This window comes from Hetaerina americana, unplaced genomic scaffold (assembly GCF_022747635.1).
Source record: "Hetaerina americana unplaced genomic scaffold, ioHetAmer1.1.p SCAF_439, whole genome shotgun sequence".
Classification (NCBI taxonomy): domain Eukaryota; kingdom Metazoa; phylum Arthropoda; class Insecta; order Odonata; family Calopterygidae; genus Hetaerina; species Hetaerina americana.
This window is the reverse complement of record NW_027287029.1, coordinates 26,710-50,158: the sequence shown is the minus strand read 5'-3', so window position 1 is coordinate 50,158 and position 23,449 is coordinate 26,710. Positions and strand designations below refer to the sequence as shown.

Sequence of the window (23,449 nt, the reverse complement as noted above, 5' to 3'; positions counted from 1 at the left end):
CCTCGAAAAAAATGTTATTTTATCCGGGTTTTTCCCCTATTAAAGAACGGTACCATGCGTCTTGAATTAGTTGGTCAAATTTTCGATGACAGGATCATTAAAAAGAAAACCGTCGTGAGAAATATTCGCTCTTCAGATGATAAGATGCGAGGATAAAAGGGTCCTCGCGTGACGATCCTGAAGAGAGATCTGTTCCGCTTTTACGAGACTCCTCGTGGTTGGATGAACGGTCATTATTATATTTTCGCGTTCGTGCCGTGTTAGGGAGCGAATCTCGAAAGGGACGCCGATCTTGGCACAGATGCTCGAAATTACAAGAAAGTGGTTGAAAAAGTCGCCCCGCGGACGACTGTTCCAATGAAACACGCATATTTTCGTCGAATAAGAGCATTCAATAACAGCTTTTTTAATTTTTGATAACATCGTGTTCGTGCGGCCAAGAGGTCGCCCCTCCGCTAATCGGATGTCTGTGGAATAGATTGAGGGGGAGGGGGGCTGCCGTGAGAGAACTGAGATAACTACATGAACTAATGCATTAACATGGGGGACATCATCTCCCGGGGCATGGGGTTATTTCGCTCCCCCCAACCGGGACATCGTTAAGCACTCTTCCCCAGAAGGGGAAGTGGGCTGTATATTTTCCGGATTATACCCTTTGTGTGTTTGGTTAATTCTGAAGCGCGTTCCTCCGCGGAAGTAGAGATATATCTGAGTCGATCCATTTTCCCAAGTTTCTTCATTTGCGCGGTGCGTGTGGTAAAGCTGTTTTTTTTTAATGCGAAAACGTAATTGAAGGTGCTTGAAAGGGTTGTTCATTTTCTCCCGGCTACTTTTCCAGGTCCCCCTTCGCCTTTTGCCGGTGTCAGGAATAAAAAACATGTTTGTTTTCACGATCGAATCTCGGCGTAAACGATGTTTTTTGCACCATTGCCGCGCCCCCCCTTTAATTTGGGGACGCGCGCGCAGTTGGCTGGGAAAAAATATGATTGCGCCCCCTCGCCGCGTTCCTTGCCCCCGATATGTTCCGCGGTGGAAGTGGATCGGTCGGGGATGTTCGTCGGCGCGTTTCACGGGCGTGCGCTTACGCGCGATGGCGAAGGGATCGGCAGGGGAGAGCGGAGAATGTCTCTTGAGCGGAATGCTTCGCCCTCGCCGCTCGTTCAATGGTTGCTCCTCCAAACCCTCACTGGATAGAGAGAGGGAGACACGCGCGCGCGAGGATCGTCAATCGATATCCGCTGAAAGATTTGGAACGCGAACCCTTTGGGGCGGCAGAGAGAGAGAGTTGGGAGAGCGGGGCGGGGCGCAGGCGTCCCCGGTCTTCTCTCACCCGTGCGTGCGCTTGGGGGCAGGGGGAGAGATTTTCATCGCGTCCGAGCCGGCCGGCACTGTTCCGGGGGAGGCGATATCCACGCGCGTTCCCGTCGCTGCCGGCCGGCCGGGCAGATGGACGGCCGGTCGCCTTTCAGACTCCCTCCTGGCGTCCATACGTGCGCTTTCCCCTCAGGGCGGAAGGAATGCAACCTCCGCCATCTCCTCGGTTGCTCTTTTCTTCGGTGAGGTGGTGGCGGGATGGAAGAAAAAATGAATGAAAAGTGTTTGGATGTGGTGGAGGGGAGAGGAAGGAATCAATGACAAGCACGCTACACATGTATGAAGACGTAAAGAAAAAGATGGTGCTGTACTCGAGGATGATGCGTTGTATTCTTCTTGACGTATTTTTATATTCAAGAGGGTGGGCATAGAGGCACTTGAGATTTGTGTGATTTGTGGAGAAGAATTGGGGAAAATAATTTTTAATGTAGTGGGTGGGTAAACGATAGTTAAACGCATGATGAGTGAAGAGAGAACGTCTGTAGGTGATGCACATCCGCAAGGAAGAGGGAATCGATGTGAATTCGTGAAGGAGCACGAAGAGAAGCTACGAATTGTACGGTTCTGAAAGCTGATCTTTTGATGCAAGAGGTTGAGGGCAGGGTATGGATCTTTTGAGATCTATCTGTGGCGAAGAGTGGATAAAATAAGTTGGCTAGTGAGTAAGACGAAGCACAAAGAGGAAGGGAGGAATTTCCTGGGATAAATTCGAATAAAGCAGGAACGGTAGCTTTGTGAGATATTGAGAGGTAGTGGGATATTAAACTGGGGAATATTACTTGAGCGGGGAGAATGGAGGAAGAGAAGTGGATTTTCTGACCCCAGAAAGGGTCGTAGAAAGAAAGTATTAGAAATCTAAAGGAAAAAATAAGGTAGGGCACAATAGTTCTGATGGAGGAAGTCCTCGATTTCTTAGAAACCAACAAGTCTAATTCTGATCGGTAGACTGCCTATGTTAATGGTGACGGAATGATGGTAGTTGACGAGCTCAAGGTTCTTCGTGAGTCGGCGATGTCGAAATATTCAGGGTCCCAACCTCTTTCGTGCGCGTTGACAGGAGGGACCTTGAACACCGTAAATGAATCGGAAATAACCATTTATTTTGAGAAAAATATCAGTTATCGTTTCGATATTTATCACTCAGTCGTCGCGTGCATTCCTAAATAAGTATACTAGTAGGTGCAGTATGTGGTAATTAGTTTTATAAAATCGGTCAATATTAGTTTTAGATTCTTGTATAATATCAATTTCATGCCTCTTTTGTAATGTTGTACGCAAATTTGCTATGCACTAGAGCGATATCAGTGAAAATGTGATAAACAGTTAATGAACAACTGGACAAGGTATTTTTGTGCGTATTAAGTACGCATTGTTAAAAAAATTAATGTGAAAATTCCAATACGATTTACTGCCCATGTATCTAAAGTGAAAGAGAGTTTAAAAGATAATATATTTTTCTCCCGCCTAATGACAGTGAATTTTTTTTCTACATTAATTCTTCTTCAAAATTTCAGAGTATATATTATGGTGTACGTTTCAGGGAATATAATAGTGTGTAATAATAATAATATAGTTTGTGACGAATAATTCATTGCAAATTAGCTTTGACATTCAAAAGTTAGCCCCCATTGGGTGGCTGCTTTTCGGTAAACGTCAGCACTTCGGAATCGACGGCATTTGACTATTTCTTCAGAGTTGTCAAATAAAGTTGCGCAGGAATATCCCAAATGTTTCAATCCAGCATGTTCAGTTTTTTATCGGTCAACACGAATCGTGCCCCTTCTTCATACGGTCACGAGCTGTCATTTTTTTTAAATGATGTGTTACACTTTTCATTTCTATACGGATTACTTCACTGTACGTATTGGTTTTCTCCGTTTGAAAAATTAACCGATAGTGAACGCTTTATGCGTAAAACGCATTCTATTCTGTCGATGATGCATTTTTTTGCACTCGAGAGGACATGTTTGTTTCTGAAGCACAGAGAAATCCATTGATTAGAAAAAATGTGCCGTTGTGGTGAGCCGGAACGAACGACGAGATCGCAAGTCTGGTTCGGTTACACATTCCGATGTCGCGCGAAAACTTGTTGGATCAAGATGCTTCGCTTGTCGGGGTTTTAACTGCGTCGCACCGGTGCGCGATACATCAATCTCGCGACCCGTGAAGGGATTAACCGCGTCACACCTTCATGATGCGTTAATGCGCCCGCACGAAAACACTCGTCGCAGCATTGATGCCCGCGCCCGTTTTCTTTTTTATTTTCGTTGGGCACATTGTTTGCCTTTTCGTTTTGTGTACCGGAAGCCTATTGTCACATCGGATACCAATGTGCGTATGTTCAGGTCTGCTGACGGTGTCCCTATCCTCTTCGGATGGTCATAATATTACCCTCTACCGGACCAAATAATGTGAAAACAGGCCTCGTTCCTGGGCAGCTAACTAGCTATATTAAAGTGGTTTATCCAGGCGCTGAAGTTCGGAATACCTGGTTATTCTAAGCAAGTATCGTTAAGGATGTTCTAGAAACCGAGAATTCTGTCGGAATACCTCGAAAGCAGAGATGTGATAAATTGATGTAGCCTAGTCGCTAGGAGTCGCATAAAATATCTCGAAATATCATCTTGCAATATAATGACAAAATAGAATTATTCATAGAAGACGGAAACAATTTAACATTTGTTTTATCGGTCTTAGGCTTGGTTGTCCAGTGCGTAGAGCGCCGGGCTACGTACCGGAGGGCCAGCGTTAGATTCCCCGTTACGCCTTTGGGTACCTTCAGGTTCACCCATGCCGAGTGAATATTTCGGCTGTCGGATCTTCCTGGAAAGCTATAGGCAGCACGTGAACCGACCCACCCACCTATCTTGATTTGTGAATTTCACACTCCGTTTAATAAGGTCTTAGTATTTTGCGAGCTTCATCCTCACATATCTAACAACCTTTCGGGTTTATTACCGTGGTCACCCATGCCGAGGCGTGTTGTGTCCGCGAGGGAGGAGTAAGGGAAGGATAGAGTTTTTTTTCAATTAGATGAATATCAGTATAGCTTCGGAGAAATCCGATGAAGAATTGTCGAGGTGGTAGTAGTAGTATTATGTAATTAGCATACAATGAGAAATAATCGGACGGCGCTAGTAAGTTGCTTGCGATATGATGATTCATGCGCAACTTCAAAACGTTTTGATTGAAGCGCAAAAATCCGATGTGGTCACAGCGTTATATTAAGCCAAGGTTGATTCTAAAATGTGAGTTGTTCAATTCGATCCAAAGGTTTTAGGACGAAAATGGAAACGTCATTTTGATAGCATGACAAAGAATTGTTTGTTGAGACATGAAGCCACGCTGTAAATATTGTGTGACAGGGTTCGCAGCTGGACGCCTTTCATACATAACGACACAATGGTCGCGCTCTTGAAAGGGACTCCAGAGTTGGGTACCAGAGGGGGGTTTTCGTCCCCTTGAAGGAAAGCAAGACCGAGGATTTTGTAAATCTGTTCTCGAGTCGGGAATGATCAAGATGGGGAGCCTGGGACAAGGCGGCGGAAAGCATTCCGTTTGCTCCAGTATTACGGTGCGCGCATTTCCCTCGTTTCCCCTTGATCCTTTTACGTCTGCTTCCCCCTCATTCGTTCAAGGATGCAACAGAATCTCGCTGCGCAGTCGTCCTTTTTTATTTTCATGCCCCTGCTCCATCGCGTCGTTCCTTTACTCCCTCCCCCCACCCCCCTCGCTCCTTCGATAGGCGGGTGGGACGAGGAGGGCGTCGGGGCGGGGGCGTCTCTCGTCGGCTGCCGTCCGACGTGCCGTAACTCGTGCCGGGGCGTTCGCGGTGTGCAGCGCCGTGACGACGCGGGGAATGCGGCGCGTCACCGCGACGCGTCACGCGAAGTTTGGTGTTGGGCGATTGTTCGCCTTCCAGAGTTCAAGAGGGAAGTAAGATATTTTCTTGGAGATGCGTCTGGCTCGCCTTGCGATGCACCTCGATCGTCGTGGATACGAAACCAAACCACTGTTATTATTTGGTAGTCAACCATTTGAGGTAGGTCTGATGGACACAAAGATAGCCGCCGCTTCTCAATCCCGCATAACAAGATTCAATTTGACTCATTGGGTCCTACAATAAACCCTTATTCAATTCCGCATACTTTCCACCTTCCGTCATTCTTTCTCTCCTCCCCTCCACCTCGCCTGACCCACGTTCTCCCCCCTATCACAGTCTTGAACATTCCGTCGCCCATCAAAATACTCTGAATCAACTTTTCTTGCCTCCTTTGGACTTATCCCAAAAAACCCGCTCTCCATCTCACCACGTCTGATACTTCCCCGTTTGTTTTCCTTTCCGCCCATTTTATTTTTTCCATCCTCCGCACCCACATCTCGAAAGCCTCCGTACAATCTACGTCTATCATCTTGCATCAACAGCGACCCAGTTTCCTCGCGCAACAAAACCACACGCCGTATCAAAGTTCAAACGATTGTAATCAATTAAAACCTTGGTTTTGGTGGGTGAGGAATTTCTGTAAAGATATCGTGAAATCACTCTGCTTTGGTCAAGCTGAAGGTGGGCCGATTCACCCGGATTTTGAACCCAAGATTCCTGTCAATGGTCGAATGCTGGACCCACTGGGCTGACATGCTACCCAGGAAATAGAAAACATCTTAGAGGGGTTCCGCGTAGATGTTTCGGTGTGTTCCTTGTCATTGTGCCATGGGTGGAGTTGGCGGGGCATTATTTTATTTGCCCAATTAACCTCCCTCGATTTCTATTTTTGACTTGATAGAGTTTATCTTGTCTATGTTTGGGATGGAAAGGACAAATCGAGCTTCTTACGTCATGTATTTAGACTTTATAATAAACAATATTTCCTTAACCCGTACGTTTAACGGATTAAGGAAATATTATTTAACATAATCAGTCTAATTATTGGGATGTTGCTGCATACTTTTCATCGTGTGAATTACGAATAAATTCGTGGAAATACAATGTTTACATCGTCAACTACAATGCATCTTACCTTGAAAGCTTTAACAAGGGCGTTTAGTTATGGTACGTAATGTTTTATTTTGAGTTAATAGTTATTGTCGCTCGGAAAATTTTCAACTGCCGTGATCCCGAAATGTGTGTGGAGAAAATTGATTCATTAACTCTAACTGTGTGGCAGTGTCTCTCCATGTTGCCCGTAGCTTCTTTTCCTTCTGGTCTCACCAATGAATATGAGAGCAAAATTAGTTAATCTGTCGCAGCGTTAATTCCATACGATTCGTTTTTTTTATCTCGTGGTTTAAGTCGTGCGTGTAAATCTCCCCGATTCCCTTGTGCCCAACCGTGGATTTCGGATAATGACGCGACGCTTTTCTTTCGCTCCTGAAGATATCCAACGGATCAAGGAGCTTTTCTCATTATCTTGTTCAATGCAGCTCGGCTTCAATTTACATGAAATCGCCGCCACCGTCCGCCATCCCGTATTGATAGCAGATGCCTGTTGTCGGTGACAGGAGTTAAGTGAATTCGAAATGGAAGAAAGGACAAAATATTTAAATTTACTCTTTTGACGTCGCAATGGTTGCTATATTTTGCAGTCGGTGACCATCATATGTTCACAAAACAGCCTTATTTTGACGCATTGAGTGATGCGATCCCTTTACATGGGGAATATATAGTCACAACATCCATCAACCAATAGATTCACGTCAAATAGGTCAAAGAACGTGACATTTTATGCTTCCTAAACGCTTTTCAATTGATAATTTTTGGCCGATGCCAGGGTCTCCGCTGAATTTCCATTTACGTGAATCTACACCCATTACCATAACGTTTGGTATTTTCCATCCATTTCCAAGATTTGAATGTCAACGTATTCTAGTGAGTGCAAGATGGCAGTTGCCTTTGGAATGGCAGGTGAACGCTTTGCTGTTGAGCTGAGTCATAGGCGCGAAATGAAACTCGCAATCTGTTTCGAGAAAACAATTCCTTTTTTGTTTTAAAAAGCCCAGTGTGAACTAAATGTGAAAAAGTCTTGGATCGAGTTGTTCATTGCTGTTGAATGTGGATCTACTTTCGAAAGAGCAGGGTCTCTCGCGCTCTCTCAGCCCAGTCGCTTCCCACAAAATTTGTCGCAGCTGCATCATTTACGTGCCCGTTCTTAGGGAGGATGGAGACCCTAAATAAGGAAATGGTGGCAAGGTTTTGAAGATAGCCCATTGAATAAAACGTTTCAGAGTTTGACTTTATAGTCGAAGTTATTCCTCTCTTCCAAAAAGGATCCAACCTCGCAACGGCAAATAAATACAGTTTGTCTTGTTTACAAATACAACGGATAAGACTCGAGACGAAGTAGAGATATATTTAGATACGCACGATGTTTAGACACACACACACACATATATATATATATATATATATATATATATATATATATAATGATACGTATATTTGAGAGGGAGGCGTGGTAGTCCAGTGGATAGAACGTCGAGCTACTGCGCGGAGAGTATGGGTTCGGCTCACACCATCCTATAGCCTATCCCCCTATCCAGACCGTTTTTTCCGGGTAGCAGATCATCTTGGGAATCGACAGGCGGCAGAGAAGGAAACGAAATGACCCTCCTTAGTACCCTATAATGTGTGAATGCCGAACGTCGTATAGGGATTAATATGAGCTGAGTTCTACCATAGTTGTGGTTTATATTAAATAATGCTATGATTCTTAGACTTATTTACGTTGAAAGCCCGGTGTTTTTTTGTTTTTACAAATATCGAAAATGCTCGTTGCCCTAAATTTTTCACCATCACGCGTTGTATTTTATTTCATGTCAGTAAGTGTGTATTTTGGACCACCTCCACGCACAAAAGTGGGGCATTCAATTCTGTGAGGAAAGTGGACGAGCGGAGATAGGAGGCGGTGTAGGAGTGGAAATAAATGGATGGGAGAAAATAAACTCAAAAAGAACGTGGCAGAGGAAGGTGTGTTAAATAGGCCTGGAGAATATTCGAGGGAGAATGGGATGGAGGAAATATTGGCTGTTGACGGTTGTGGTAGAAGGGAGAATGGAAGTAGTAAGGTAAATCGGGGAAGATAGTGGGAAACATTTAGTACTGCTATAATGGAATTAGATTGAGAAAATAGTGAGGGGAAAATATGTATTAATTTCTTGTGAGTCCAAAAAGGTACGCAATTTTTTTCAAGTACCGTCACCCCCTGCCACACGCCTTGGTGGTGGCTTGCAAGGGTCTAAGAAATGACAAAATACAGCGTGAGACTTTTTACTGTTGTAGGAGTACAATAAGATGAAACGAAACTCGCATCTTTGTTGAGCGGATGCGTGGACGCCGACGGTGTGCACGTGTTGAAAACATCTCGCGCGATGAAAGTGGTAGATGCCAAGCAGCGAGAATTTCGTTGTGCCGTTTCGAAATTGAAGGCGATTGAAACTGGGGCGAGTTTTCGGATAATACCCCGCAGATGCAATCGGACAAGGTTGCCCGTGAAGTCGGCCGGGAGGTGGCGCGATCCTAAGGCGCCCCTGGGCCACACCCTTCCCTCCCCAGCTCGCCTTCCGAACACCTTTCGCCCTCCACACACCTTGCCTCTCGCAAACCAGCCGCGTGCGGCAAGACGCGGAAGTGAAGCCCCCTCCCCCCTGCCGCATACACCCCCCGTTGGTCTTCTGGGGCTCTGTAAGAACCGAAAAGGTGGGCGCCCGAAGAAGGCTGTTCTTCTTGTTCGGCGCTGGGAAGAGGGGGGGGTGGACGGAAGTCGTTGGGGGAGAGTCCCGGCGTGGAAGAGGAGTGTGGGGGAGGGCTGCGGGGAAGACGTGCCTTAGGGCGGCGGGAAGGGTTGGGAGGGCCCGTCGGCTGATAATCGGCGGAAGCAGGTGATCTACTTAAAACGCACGTGCCCACCGACGAGAGAGAGAGAAAAAAAGGTGGCAACTTTTAAGTCCCTTTTCCTTACCAAAATCGAATTGGTGACGGTTTATTCCCCTGCCGGTGTCTCTCGTTGATGCCGAGATGAGCATGATCTCAAATGGGGGAAATTTATCAATCTAAAGATGAATATTAGGCACGAAAAAAGGACGTGAAACAACATTAAATTGTTAAGTGCAACTTCAGGGTGGTCAGAGTTGATGTAATTGATATTTCTCTCTCTCGAATAAGCAACAATCGGCATTATTCGTTACGTCATGGCAACGAGGGTGCGGCGCGACGAGTTATTTAGAGTTGCCTCCTATGGTGCGCTTTTACGGGGTTGAAGTATCGTAGAGGCCTGTAGAGTAAAAAAGAAATTTGTCCTATATGTCTTCAGTGTGTAAACATCATTCCCTATGGCTTCTCACATTCCGTAGGAAATGGTTGGAGGTAAACTCTTAACCTTGTATGTCAAACCAACCTTATGCAGGCAACCTACCTGTATATGATTGCTGAAATTTTATTTTGGTTGGTTCTTTATTGCACCTAAATTGTGCGGGTAACGGTGACAATAAGTGCACCCACCTAATAAGCCGCCGGAGTATACAGGAACAAAAACCAGCCAAGTTCATTTCTAACTAAGGTGCTTTAGAATCGGTGGAGGCTTCACCTGTAGGAATTCTATTTACCCTTCGACGCGCCATTGGTTCGGCGACGTCAATGGCGAGTGATGTGACGAAATTTGTTTACGAGAGGGTTATATTTAGCGCGAGGTGGATTGGCAGTGTCGTCAGTTGATCGCGTATTATCTTGTGGAAAGAAATCCTATGCGTAAGTCGAACCGTAACGCGGTGTTGTGTTTTGAAGTGAGCACCAAGTCAAGTAGAAAGAATTTTGTCGGCGTTTCCATGAAAAGGAAGTTTGCGCAGTCTGCATATTTAGCGAACTTAGCTACCGTTACCTGGGGAGTCTTGATGTAGGCGTCGTGATAGGAATCATGCTTTCCGCTGTGGATGCCTTTGGATTTTAGGTTGGCGTGTGTGACTTTCCTAATTTTTTGAGCGAGTCCACAAAAAAATAAAGAGAGCCCATTAATGTCATTAGCGTTCGATTTGATCTTTAAAATGCGTGAAACGACCCGAGGGCGATTTATTTTAATTTTGACTTGAAATGGGCGGGAGTGGGATCCACACAAGCGGTAAAACAAAAACGAATTGTTAAGTGCTAATTCGTAACGTAGGTAAGACCAGTTATCAAACTTATTACTCGATGAATAATGAGATTAGTAATGGAACTTCTGTATAAGGAACGTAGTAATCATTGGCTAGACCAAGAATTAATTCCTTTTTTGGTAATTGTCTTCTTTCAGTTTCAGAATATAATCATACAGTCAGAATATGAAATTGATCAATGTGGTCCACCTTTCGTCGACGTATGTTTTTTTTAAGTTGCTCCTCGTAAATTCTGCTGCGCAAACCATCTCATTTCGTTAAATAAAGTTAAATTGAGATTCGGATGCGTAGTTTGAGCGCGAGAGCAGATGTTCCTTCGGGCATTCCGCCACCGTTCTTCCTATAACGTGGCATAGGGAAATGCGTTCAGGCCATCCGGACTGAAAGAATGAAAGGAGCGGCCATTGAAAGCAAAGGAACGAACGTGTGGAAATGAATTCCATCATAGGTAATGCTTGGCGCTGCTTGGAGGAACCAAGGATCGTGCAATACGCTGAACTAGTCCGCGTGACGTCTTATTTATTTAATGGTTGCCCAACTTACACCTTAATTTCGACATCGATTCCCCAACTTGGCCGGCCTTGTGCTGCCCTCTGAGGTCGTCGATAAAAACCATGGCGTATTGAAGGAGCGGTGAGTTTCCATATATTTTTCCGGAAGAAGAAGAAAAATGTGTCCTGTTAATGCCGCCCACCAAAATGGCCATTTAAAAATGTCCTTACGTTGTTTTCCGAGGGGCAATTAAGACTTGAGAGCGAGTAAAATTTTACGATTCTCCTTCGTGCGGTTTTTTTTAGATAGTCATGCCTGAGAAAGAAAAGCAAGGAAGATGGCGAAGTTAGTTCTACTACTTTCCCGGTACTCGGACACATGTCGCGCCCCCATTATTTCAAATTATTCTCAAAGAAATTTTTATCAAAGTGGCTGAAATGCATCAAATTTTAAGGAACCTCACTGCTGTAATTCTAAAGAATGCAAGTCATGCGCATGAAAAGGACATTGTATGAATTCGAATGGCATTGGACGATGACCAGAGAATTATTGCATAAATGTCGTGACGACGAGCTCTCCACTCGTTCCATATTATTTGGAGTGAAAGTAATCACCAGCGTTACCAAGGAACATGGTTGTATTTGTAAGTGACTTTATATCGCTGAATACAAAAATTTCTATTTACTCGGCTACCCAGTTTATCGCGGGTAAAAACTACATAAAATGATTGAATGTTAAGTTAATATCAGCTAAATTTTGGTTTGCGATTAAGAGAACTTGATTGACGGTCAGATAACATAATAATTGCGCCTGTCATTGAAATGTTTCGGGTATTAAAATATGATACTCTTTAGTAATTCTCTCGACTTCGGGTTACCTAAATCCTCGCATTTAGGCTATCTCCATGGTTAGTAAGAAGAAGAAAGTAATTCACTTTTATGTCAATTTGAGGACAGCGGATTTTATTCTCCCCACTTTGGTTTTTTTAAGCACGTTTGCTGTGGTTATTTGTTTTATATTGGAAGGTTTCGGTCAAATCGAGAATCGCATGGATATCTCAAAGATAAGCTGTAATTGCATATTAGCGTCGACAAGAAGCCTGGAAGGCTTTTGCGGCATCGTGTTTCGGACGGTGTTTTGGGAATGATTTTATTGTGAGGGCGATGATTGTTAATCGGTGGTAATACTTGGAGGAAGCTTAAGAAAGGAAATTGATAGATTTAATTGCTCAAGGCGTCATGTCCATTCATTCGGCGGTCCTTCCATCGGGTCTTTAAGAGCCCCTGCGTGGGAGTAATCTAAAGAGATCGACTCTTAATTTTCGTATTATGCTCGGGTGATCACATCTGCCGCCGTGTGTTCAAACGATTATATCCGCGTCGGGATAGTATGCACGCGAGTGTTTTTTAGGCATCGTACCAACCAGAGTTTCCGACTCGCTCGCGAAAGCACGTCAATATTGTGTGGTCTCTCATATATTTCCTTCCATTTGTTAACTGCACGTCTCGATGCATGCGTTCTTTATTTTTGCATTCGCATTTCGTTGACCCAGTGTAAACTGTCCTTTTCCTGCAGCATTTCGTTTCACTCGAGCACCCCGAATGTCCTGCCCAACCTCGGAAGCCTTCAAACCTGTCTCAGTTTGACCCTGCTATCCCATCATGCATCGCTCCCCCACCCAGCAAACCCTCACCCAGCAAACCCTCACCCCCTTGCTCCCCCCCGCTCTCCTATCCGCTATACCCTCGCTCGGAGTCTTCGATCCTTCCGGTCCGATCCCCTTGCGTCAACCTCTCCTACCCTTTTTACCCCCTCCCCTCTTTCCCATTTACCACCCTGGTATCACCCTATCGCCACCCTATCTTCCAAGTCTTCTCTGACCCTCCCCGAGTCCTAGCATCTCGTCCCATATCTAAAATACCGTGGTTTAAGCAAGAGAAGAAACGGAACGGTGTAGCAAGGCGAATGTTGTGAGGCCATTACGAATGCGCAGTCGGCCATGTTGGGTTGGTGGGATGTGTGGTATGTGCGTATAATACAGGGCCGATGGAAAGGAAAAAGGGGTTTTGCCAAGAGGATTTAAGTTCACTGCTAATAATAATTATTTGAAATAGATAGTCGTTCTGTGTAGGTTCTCCTCACGTTCGCATAATGATCAAACCGACGCGATTGTTTTTTGCTTAATAAGTGATTCACTTCGGTCTCACTCTCATTTCATGTAAACGGTGCACTGGCGGTCGCCTCTCGGGCATGTGGCAGAGGGCAAGCTAACACCAGACACGCAGCATAAAAATTAAATGTTAGTTACATATAGCTATATAAAATAATTCCGATGATGGATATAATTTTTGCAAGTTTATTTGCGTGCATTGCTGCGTCTTACGTTAAAAAAATTTCTTTACGCAAGCGAGACGAACTATTAGTCAGGCATACAATACACTAAAACAAAAAAAATAATAGCCACGAATTGGCTGGAAAGGTTAAAAATATTTATATGTATATAACTCCGGCGGTTTCAGTTATTCTAATCCCTCGTCGCTCGGGTAAAAACGGCGTCAAAACTCGACTATAGCATCAATATATTATCTTCAAGTGAACTATTTTATCAGAAAGAGTATTCCCTGCACTCCGTGCTCTCATTTTCAGCTGTCCCTCAAGTTGAAGGTGGCGAAAACAGGTTTTTAAGTGACATTGACAGATATTATGGCTTGTTCTTCGTTTTATTCGCTTTCGAAATCCAAGAGGGGTGGAAGGGGAGGGAATTTTGGCGTCTACAAGCTTCCCTAGAGCTCTCCTACCTGATAGAAGGAAGGGTTTGATGTCGACGCGAACCCCTTGATGTCACTGGGAACAAACGGCGCGCGGACTTTGAATACATGCATGCATGTACAATGCGGCCGTCTCTTACATTACCGCGTTCAGATCCATCCTCTTCTCGTAAGACCTTTGCCCTGCTATCTCTCACGCTCGCCAGGGTAGTGTCCCTTGCCCCGTGCCCTTCCACCCCCCCCACTTCTCCCCCTTCACCTGCGTCCCCCTCCTTAATTTCGACCCTCTGGGTCTCCCCCCCCCATTAAACTCCGCTGTCCAATCCAAGACCCTCTAATCTTCCGAGTACCTCCCTCAACTTCCCGTCTACTCGTGATCTAACCACTTTTTTCCGGCTGCGAAAGGGGTAGCAAGATCGGTACACGTCGGTTCATTTGTAATTATATGTTGAGTCTATTCATTGGAGATTTATATTTCACGATTGAAAAGAAAAATGAAGAAAAGAATAAATGGATTGCGGCAAGGGAGAAAATAATCAGGTGGATTAACCTCATCTTGAGACGTAATGAATGTTAAGAATTTGGTTGGAGGTAACTTGCCACGAGGCAAATGAAAGAGCGAGGTTAATAATCCTTACATCAAACAGAAACTCTCAGAGTGGACTAGGAGCTAGTAAGAGAAAGGAGAGAGTGGGAGCCCCTAGTTAATCAATCTCCCGATTGAAACTACTCTTACCGACGATGGTCTACTCATTCAACCATCTACGGCTCTGGGTTTTTCCATTTAGGTTTTGAAATAGTTTATAAATGATTGGGTTCATAATTTGGCCGGCTGCTTTGTCTCGAATATGAATCAACGATCAATCATATAATCACGTTCGCCTCTCTTTCCAGGGAACTTATTCTTCATAGTTAATGAGCGATTATTTTTCGTTCGTATGTATTTAGATGCGTAATTCTCAGGGTTGCTCTGCGAAATGAGCTTATTTCGTCGTCCCAGGCTCAACTTTTGAGAAGGCAATTAGTTGTGAATTGAGTCACGCGCTTTTTCATCCCTTACAAGAGTTGTTTAACATGACTCGCGCAGTTACCCATCTCCCCAAGACTTGTCAACCCCCTCACTCCCCCAACCCTTCTTGATAACGCTGGATACATTTGTAGATCTCTGTATGGTGCCACACCCGGTTCACAAATGAGGAAAGCTTGGTAAAGTCTGAATTTAAGGTGATTTATTCTACCCAGGTGGGTCGTGGTAGTCCATGGGTAGAGCGTTGGACTACTGACCGGAGGGCCCGGGTTCGATTCCCGGACAAGCCTTTCTGGGCAACTGCAGCTCCATCCAAGCGATGTGATATTTTGGGTACCAGATTTTCCTGGAAAACCATAGCCGGCACAGGGAAAGGCACTGCCCCCCCTACTTCGATATGTGAATTTCACACACCGTCGGGCTTAGTACTGGGTGAACTCTATCATCACCTACCAAACCGACCTTCGGTTTGATTTCTATGTTTATGGTTTATTCTACACAGGGAATAAACACGAAGTTCTCACCGCGTCTCCCACTCCCTCTTATTTTCACCTCTTCTCTATATTTTTGTTCGAATTTAAGGTTACGCAAAAGTTTATAGAGTACAACTTTAGGGAGATTAGAAGTGGGGTTAAGCCAAAAATGGAAGGGGAAAAAGGGTGTACTAGCCTGCATCTAAATCTCACCCTGCCAAGCCACGGCTAGGAATGGAAAATGTTAACGATTATAATTATGGAAATTAATTTTGCAACACGTAATACTATATGCTATATTCAAGCAAGTACTAGGTTTCCCAGCATGAAAAGTCACGATGACGTTGACACCTACTCGTTCGTGGACAAATTATATTTAATACCTTCAGGTTCTACAATTAATTTCTCTAATTTTCTTTTCATGAACGCTTTTGAGAGAGAGAATATTCTGTAGGGTAATATGCATGGGACCAACTCTTTTGCGAAATATAGCACGCTCGCACGAGGTGTATAGGCGAGTTGGTATAAAGCTAATTATTTGCTGTGTTAGCGTCTAGAGATAGTTTGGTCGTCTTCCGACTAAATCACAGTTGGACGCCTGTGAGTCACACATGCTCTCGAAAAACTGTTTGGCAACGGCTAGATAGGGTTCTCGAACTAACCTTATCGCGTTTAAACGACCCTCCGTTTCAGGAGCTCAAGGACCACGTTTATTTCCCTCTGCTATTATTCACTCCTGGTTAAAAGTCTCAGAGATAAAGCCTCATTTGTCTCATCTTTCCAATCTCCTCTTTATCTCGGGAGGCAAGCCCGTTGTGGCTGAAATTCTATGCGAATTCTGACGCAGTAAGGAAATAGTGAAAGCGAGCTATGGGAAGTGCTTCGTGTAAACATTGATTTGAAGTCAGATTTACGAGGTAAATCCGTGCGTGCTGGCTTTATATTCCCGGGTCAACCGTACCTGATTATGAAGCTTTAAAATCCTGTTTTGCCTTAGACTCTGCTAAGAGTGAGTAATGCTTCTATTGCTAATTCCTCTCATCTTGCCTATACCTCCACAAACTTGCTTGAATGGCGCGAGGCAGTGTGAATATATTGCATCACAGACTTTTAACCTTCTCCGCCACCCTCGTCTCACCACATGCGACACTTGGTAATACATATACTACCTTGATCAATAATTTCCCGGAATTTATTCAGAAAATTAAAAATACAAGTTTATTCATCTAAATCTATATTGTCCCCTTCAAAGTAATCCCCATCGACTGCAACACATTTATGCCAGCGCTTGATCCAATCCTCGAAACATTTTTTATATTCGGTTTTCGGTATGTCCATCAGTGCTTCCTGCGATTTTTCCATTACTTCCTCTCGGCTGCTAAAACGCGTTCCCCGTAATGGTTTTTTAACTCGATTGAACAGAAAGAAGTCACAGGGAGCCAAATCAGGTGAATTCGGTGGCTGTTGGATGGTATTTGTTGCATTTTTCGTCAAAAAATTACGAATAATGATAGCACTGTGCGACGGTGCGTTATCATGGTGCAAAATCCACGAGTTTTCTGCCCACATTTCTGGGCTCTTTCGGCGAATTGCTTCACGCAAACGTCTCATAACGCCCAAATAATACTCTTTGTTTACTGTCTGGCCTTCTGGCAAAAATTCATGATGCACTACACCGTTGTAATCCATGAAAACCGTCAGCATTGCCTTCTTTTTTGACTGAAAACGACGTGGTTTTTTTGGTCTCGGCTCATTTGGTGAACGCCATTCACTTGCCTGATGTCTGGATTGCGTGTCGTACTCATAAACCCACGTCTCGTCTCCAGTAATGATCCTTTTGATGAATGTGGGATCGGATTCAGCCTCGCAAATCATGTCTTTTGCGACGTCAACACGGTCTCTTTTTTGCATGAAATTGAGGTCTTTTGGCACCAACTTTGCTGCTACACGACGGAAACCCAAATCATTAACCACAATGTCTTGGGCGGATCCATAGGCAATGTTCAAGTCCTCCGCTATTTCTCTGATGGTTAATTTGCGGTTATTGACCAACATTTCTTTTACTTTATCAATTTTTTCACCGACTTTCGATGTCGATGGTCTGCCACTGCGTTCATCATCTTCGATTGACTCACGACCACTTCTGAACCGCTCGTGCCACTGGTAAACGACCGTTTTTTTTAGAGAATCGTTGCCGAAACACTTTTCCAACATTTCCAACGTCCGTGCGCCACTAAATCCGTTTTTTACGCAAAATTTAATACAAGTTCGTTGTTGCAAATTTAAATCCATTTCTGCAATTGTAAAAAATCGCCAACACACACAGAGATAGATGTACTCTTGGCTACGTAACTTTTGCAAATGTCAAGTTATGACACTAAGATTTAAAGGGAATATCAACAACAGATGTACCAATTTAACAAAAAAAAACAGAACTCAAATCGGAACGATGGGAGCGCCACACGGTGGTTATTCCGGGAACTTTTTGATCAAGGTAGTATATGTATATATATATGTATATATATATATATGTATATATATATGTATATATATATATATATATGTATTGCACCCCTTACAGTATTACGCCATGCCGCCTTCCTCTTTATCCCTATATGAGTTAGCAAACAAGATTTAATCATTGTTGTCAACCGTAAAGTTGACAGTCCGCCCACGAACGCATTTTGAGTTGAAACGGAGGGAACCTAATTTGATTGGTAGGTTTCGCGTTTTGTCGTGCAAAGTTCGAAGAACCCTTTGTGGAGCCAAACTTCCTGTTACGGACCCTTTTCCCAATGTTACACTTTGACGGATTCTCCCTTGTCGGGTGCGACTTTCTATTAACCGCATTAAAATTCTATTAACTGTGGTGCTTCAGCAGTCATCAATGCCGATGACTGTATTTTGTTGATGGAAACACCAGAGCTACCCAGGGCCCGTTTCACAAAGCTATAAGTCAATACATGGACATTCGCTAAAACAGAACCTTATATCGGAAATCTGTTCTGCTTGGTGATCTCGTCATATCTTCAGAATATCCGTGTGCTGTAACGTTATTGCGCGCATGTACGTGCGCGCAATAACATTACATAAATATGTTGTTAAAAGAGCGCTAACCCTTAACCTTGAGACTCGGGGACCTGACGTCCGTCCGGTATCCGGCGGCCTGGTGTGCCGCGTGAAGATGTTGCCACCTTTACATTAGTGCTGACACAAAGAGGCGTATGCTTATGAACACCGAGAATAATTTTACTGGAATTATTCGAACTCCGAAATCGTAAGGTAATGCTTTAGGTGGCGTAATGACCCTCGGTATTGTTGCCCCGACGAGGGAAATGCTTCGTGCCGTCACATTAATTCCCCGCGTCGTCGTCGCGTCCGCTTAGGATAAACACTATCCTCCAATTTACAACATCCCGCGACGCAGCATCTATTTTTGTATCGCCTTTCACGGCCACGTCGGCAGCAATTAAAAAAAAAGTGCATTATTTTTCGGCATTTCTTATCTCTGCGGCGGAAGTGGAGAGAGAAGCGAACCGGAAAGGACATGACGCCTACTTGACGAACGATCGAAGGAAGTCGATGGGTCTAGTTTCTCACGGCGGACGGAAGCGTCATCATCATGTTGTTTAAGCCGCGTCTCAATCGGATGCGTGGCCGATTGAAGTCAAATTTCAGTCGTAGTTCCCGATTCCCACGCGGTTCGATCGTAGCATTCCCGGGTTTATCCCTTCGAGTTATCGCCGGTTTCGAGTCGCACCCAAACGAGCGACGATCCCCTGCGCGCGAGAGCGGCTGGTGTGAATTGGTGTACACGGGTGCGACGTAGGTTGGCGTGGTTGGCGGGAGGAGGGGGTGTTCGGCTATCGATCGCTGGGGTCCCGGGTTCCAATCCAGATGATGTGTCTGTGCATACTAGACCCAGTCAGTGCGTGATTTTCTGAACACGGAAACTGCGGGGAAACGCTGGCGGTTAAGGGAAAGGAATCTGTTTTCGTAGAATAAAATCTGTTTATATTTTACTAGCCGTGCATTACCTACCTGTAGTGCGATGTGGGATCCTATCCCATTCGGTTATCAAAATTAATGCCGGTTGCACTGGCAAGCCTACCACTGTGTTCTCATTCGGTTAATACATAATCCTAATTGTTGAAGTAATGCCATGTTCAAAATAGATTTGAAGGCATAATGAATGATGAAGAAAAATTAATTTTTAAATTTTTAATTATCTTGCGTTTACACTACTGATTGCGTTACAACTGTTATTAGTGGTATTTAACGCAGTCGCAGGATAACCTTTGGGTTAGATGGTAGTCCTAATTACGTAACTATAGAGATAATGTAAATATGACTGCATTAGTGGTAAACCTCCTACACTGACCGTTAAGCTTTTAGTGGAAAATATATTCTGTAAGTAAATGGTAAACTAATGTTTAAAATGAAGTCTCCTCGCATGCTAAAGGGCAGAACGTGCTTCCGTCAAAATGGACAATTCATTTCGAAAAAGCCATTGTGCGTCTGGTCATTGATTTTTGTCGTCCCACTTGTTTTATTGAAAGGCTCTTAGAATTTTACCCTTCCAATTTTCATGTAGCTATTGACCTCAACAACGATAAACTGTAATTTTTTTCCATTCGGAGTTATTGCCAAAACGATGATGCTTGTCGTTGTAAGGCTGTGCTGAAATAATTCATGATTTCGCATGGGCGATTTTTTTGCGTGGTGATTTCCGGGAAGTTCGCGATGTGTAGCTATTCACAAAACAGATTGAAATCTGTGCATCATCATATGTCCGGGGATCGTTTCGCTAATTGTCTGCGTACTTGGATCTCATGGCACGTTTTCCTTTTTGATTGAATCAGCGAATTCGTTTTGGCTAAGATGTGGTATGCCGCGAACCGATGTTTTCCTGCCGTCAATTAATTTAGCCACACATCCGTGCGCGTGTTTAGTTTGCGATTTTTGCTGTCGCAGAAACATCCCATTATTCCGGTCTCGCGTCACATTCCGGGAAATCAAGGGAATTCGGTGGAAAGCGAATCGCAAAATTTCGCGTCGCGACACTTCGCCCGGAGAGGAATGGCAGTCCTTAAATTTATCGTCCTCGAGGATGAATTCAATTATTCCGGGCCAAGGGCGTGGAATCACGTTTCCAGCTCGCGTTTCCGGACCCTCTTTGCCGTGCCCAAATCCGAACGCTCTCCCCGCACTAAATAATAGTGCAGTAGTCGAAGGTACGCCTTTCCATTGAGAGGAAGTATGGGACCCTACTGGTCATTGAACTTGATCTTCAAAAACTCATTCGTCTTCAGTTGTCTGCAATTTTTTTCCCGTCCAAATTCCTAGTAACAATATCAATCCAATCACAACTGAATTGGTGGAAAATTGATCTAAGATAACTGGATACTTTAAAAAAAAAAAAAATTACCCTCTTTTTTTGTTGGGATTTGCTTTTTTGTTTCAAAAGTTTTCCTGTTTATACCACAAACTATACTTCTACGACAATCGTTACCACTCAACAGTTACTGAAAAAAATTCCTCGGAGGTTACGCTAACATCATTCCGGATCACAATGAAGATTGAAGACATAGTAAAATTCTCGGCAAGTCGCAGAATTTTTCCTCTCACCAAAATGATATCGCAATCGATTGATTTCAATAAGTAAGGTGAATTTATTGAAGCATTCCATGATTCTACTGTTCCACAGACGTTGAATTATATAATCTTTATGTCGTGCACTTTGAATGGTGCTGAAATCAGTTTTTAAAACCACGCAATGAATTGGAAAATGTGATGCGAATGTTTTAATATTCATTTATTCGGCGTGTGGTGAAAAGTGGGAAGAGGAATCATGTCATAAGAATAAATTTTCCTAGAATGTTTATTTTTTTGATCGGAAATGTTAACTATTAGTTCCCCAAAGGACTTCTTTTAGTCAGCATCTCAAGGAATATTCACAGTCTTGAGTGAATGTTCTTAATCTGCGAAGGTTTAACAATTGACGATGCATAGCGCGGAATGACTGCGATTTCCAGTTTTTCATTTAATAATTCTGGGCATGTTTCGAAGTCTAACAAAAATTATTTCTGTTCATATTTCGATCTGATGATAGTTATCCGGGAGTGTGTCGGAATAAAGGGGGGGGACGTAATTAATTGGACCAACATTTAGCATTATTGAAATTCGGTTTTTTCGTCGAAAAAAAATTCGCCGAAGTCATACGCCACCATTTTTGCGAACTACCTGGGAAGATACCTCAACCTTCGTATTCCATTCTCCCGCCTTCATGATCTGATATTTTAAAAACTGCATTAGACATCCTTGGAAGAAAAAGCACATGAAGTTAATCAGGAATTGAAATCCAGTGATTGACTAAGGCCGAGGTTGATTTATTGGAAAATGCCCTAGAATGGGGAAGAATCGCGGAGATAAGGTAATAGTTTTTACATGTGTAAGTTTTCAGTGATGACTAAATTCGTGGCTAAAGCACAATAGGTATGAGTAAAAATGCCGTTTGAAGTGTGTCCCTTGGCCAAGTCGGCATCCGGGGATGCTCAATTTTTTCACTAAGAGTTAAATATATTGTTTCAGTGGAGAACGACTGTTATCACCCACCCCCTTCAACCTTCTATCAACTTCGATGTTGGTATCTTGTAATTATGTTTATTACAGTTGAAATTTTCCCGGTGGCGGAGAAATTTTTTTCTATCTTTATTGAGACCTCATGTGGGGTAAAAATTGAATCCGTCAGTCGTAGGAGTGAATACTCAATTCTAGTAGTCACTAGTTTTTCTACCATTAGACTATTTGGACTGCGGAAACAAGTACGTGTCGGGAAAAGCAGGAATGAGCGCAAATTTATTAATTGTATTGTTGATCGTACAAATAATAAATTTAAAAACCCGATTATATCAAAATGACAGCCGTGCTGATCATTGAGACAGTAGTAGCGTTTCTGTGTGTGTGTGTGTGTGTATACCTTTCGGAGTTTCCCCTTCCCCCAATCGTTTCTACGGAACAACCCCACCTGCCCAATTGGACCATCCGCCTCCCACCCACCGAGGTCTGCCCCCACCAGATTCCCCAGTTTCCCCAACCCCCTCCTGTCGAGTCTACTACCTCAACTCCTTTCGACTTATCATCCCGCCCATCTCCTCGTCTTTGCCCATTCTAGCTCACTGCCCAACCTCCCCGGACGTTCGCCCTCTCGCTCCCCCTTATCACTCGTTCCCCGTTTGGTGCCTCGCGGGGCTGTTTTCTGGCGGCTTGGAGCTCTTAGGTTTTGCCTCGCGTCCATCGTGTGTGACAGTTGGATTACTCGCCAGTGTGAGGGGGGTCTTGCATTCCCGTTCTCGGATTTTGACGTGTTCTCGACGTTGTTTACCTCGGGCGAAACCCGATAATTACGCCTAGCGAGTGCGTTAGTCCCTTAAATGACTAAACTACTGGAATTGAATGCTTCGATCTCGCTTTTAGCGGCACGGTAATTCTTCCGCCTTTATTTTTCAAAGTGGGCCACTAGTAGTACGATTTTCAATGAAAGAATATCCCGGTTATATTTCTAGTTTTAATGTTGCTGTCGTTCTTTGGTTGAGTTTTTCCTGATGTTGTTTTTTTCTTCTTCTCTCAGGGACCTTGAGAGGGACCTCAGCCTCTCCGAGGACAGCGATGACAGTGAGGTGAGTGTGCATATCGTTGATGTTTTGTTAAATTTAATATTGGCGGGATACATGTATTCAATTAACTTCTTCAGACTGAATTCTGTTCAATGGCGCCGCTGTTTAGTCTTCTGGAAATTTTTGTGGGTCTTCATAATGGTTGAAATCGTTGTGAATTATTCATCAAGAGAAAGCTTGGCAAGTTGTGTTAAGCTTAAAATACTTGGATTTGATGCGCATATATTTGTCAGTACTTTAACATTGGTCATTCTTTTGTTATTGGTGCTCCTGACTTACATTAGTCATTCTTTTGTTATTGGTACTCCTGACTTTTAAATCGCCCGCGAAAGGGTTGTTTTGGATCCACGCGCAATTTCTCGCATTCCTGGGTTTTATTTGGGCTTGTGTTATATGGGGCCCATGGATCCATCCGACCCCACTACACAAATTGAATTGACTGAATTGTTCACGATCCACATGGGTTAACTGGAAATCAAAAGTCACTTAGAGGCGTGA

At 43.9% G+C, this 23,449-nt stretch overlaps 1 protein-coding gene across 1 annotated transcript in view; it reads left to right on the top strand.

Annotated features, from left to right (window-relative positions):
- LOC139692889 (AF4/FMR2 family member lilli-like) overlaps positions 1-23,449 on the top strand; it is a 106,847-nt gene that overhangs the window by 67,192 nt on the left and 16,206 nt on the right. Inside the window, exon 6 of the mRNA XM_071591198.1 lies at positions 22,906-22,954. Coding sequence (XP_071447299.1) covers positions 22,906-22,954 — 49 coding nt within the window. The remainder of the gene's footprint in view (positions 1-22,905; positions 22,955-23,449) is intronic.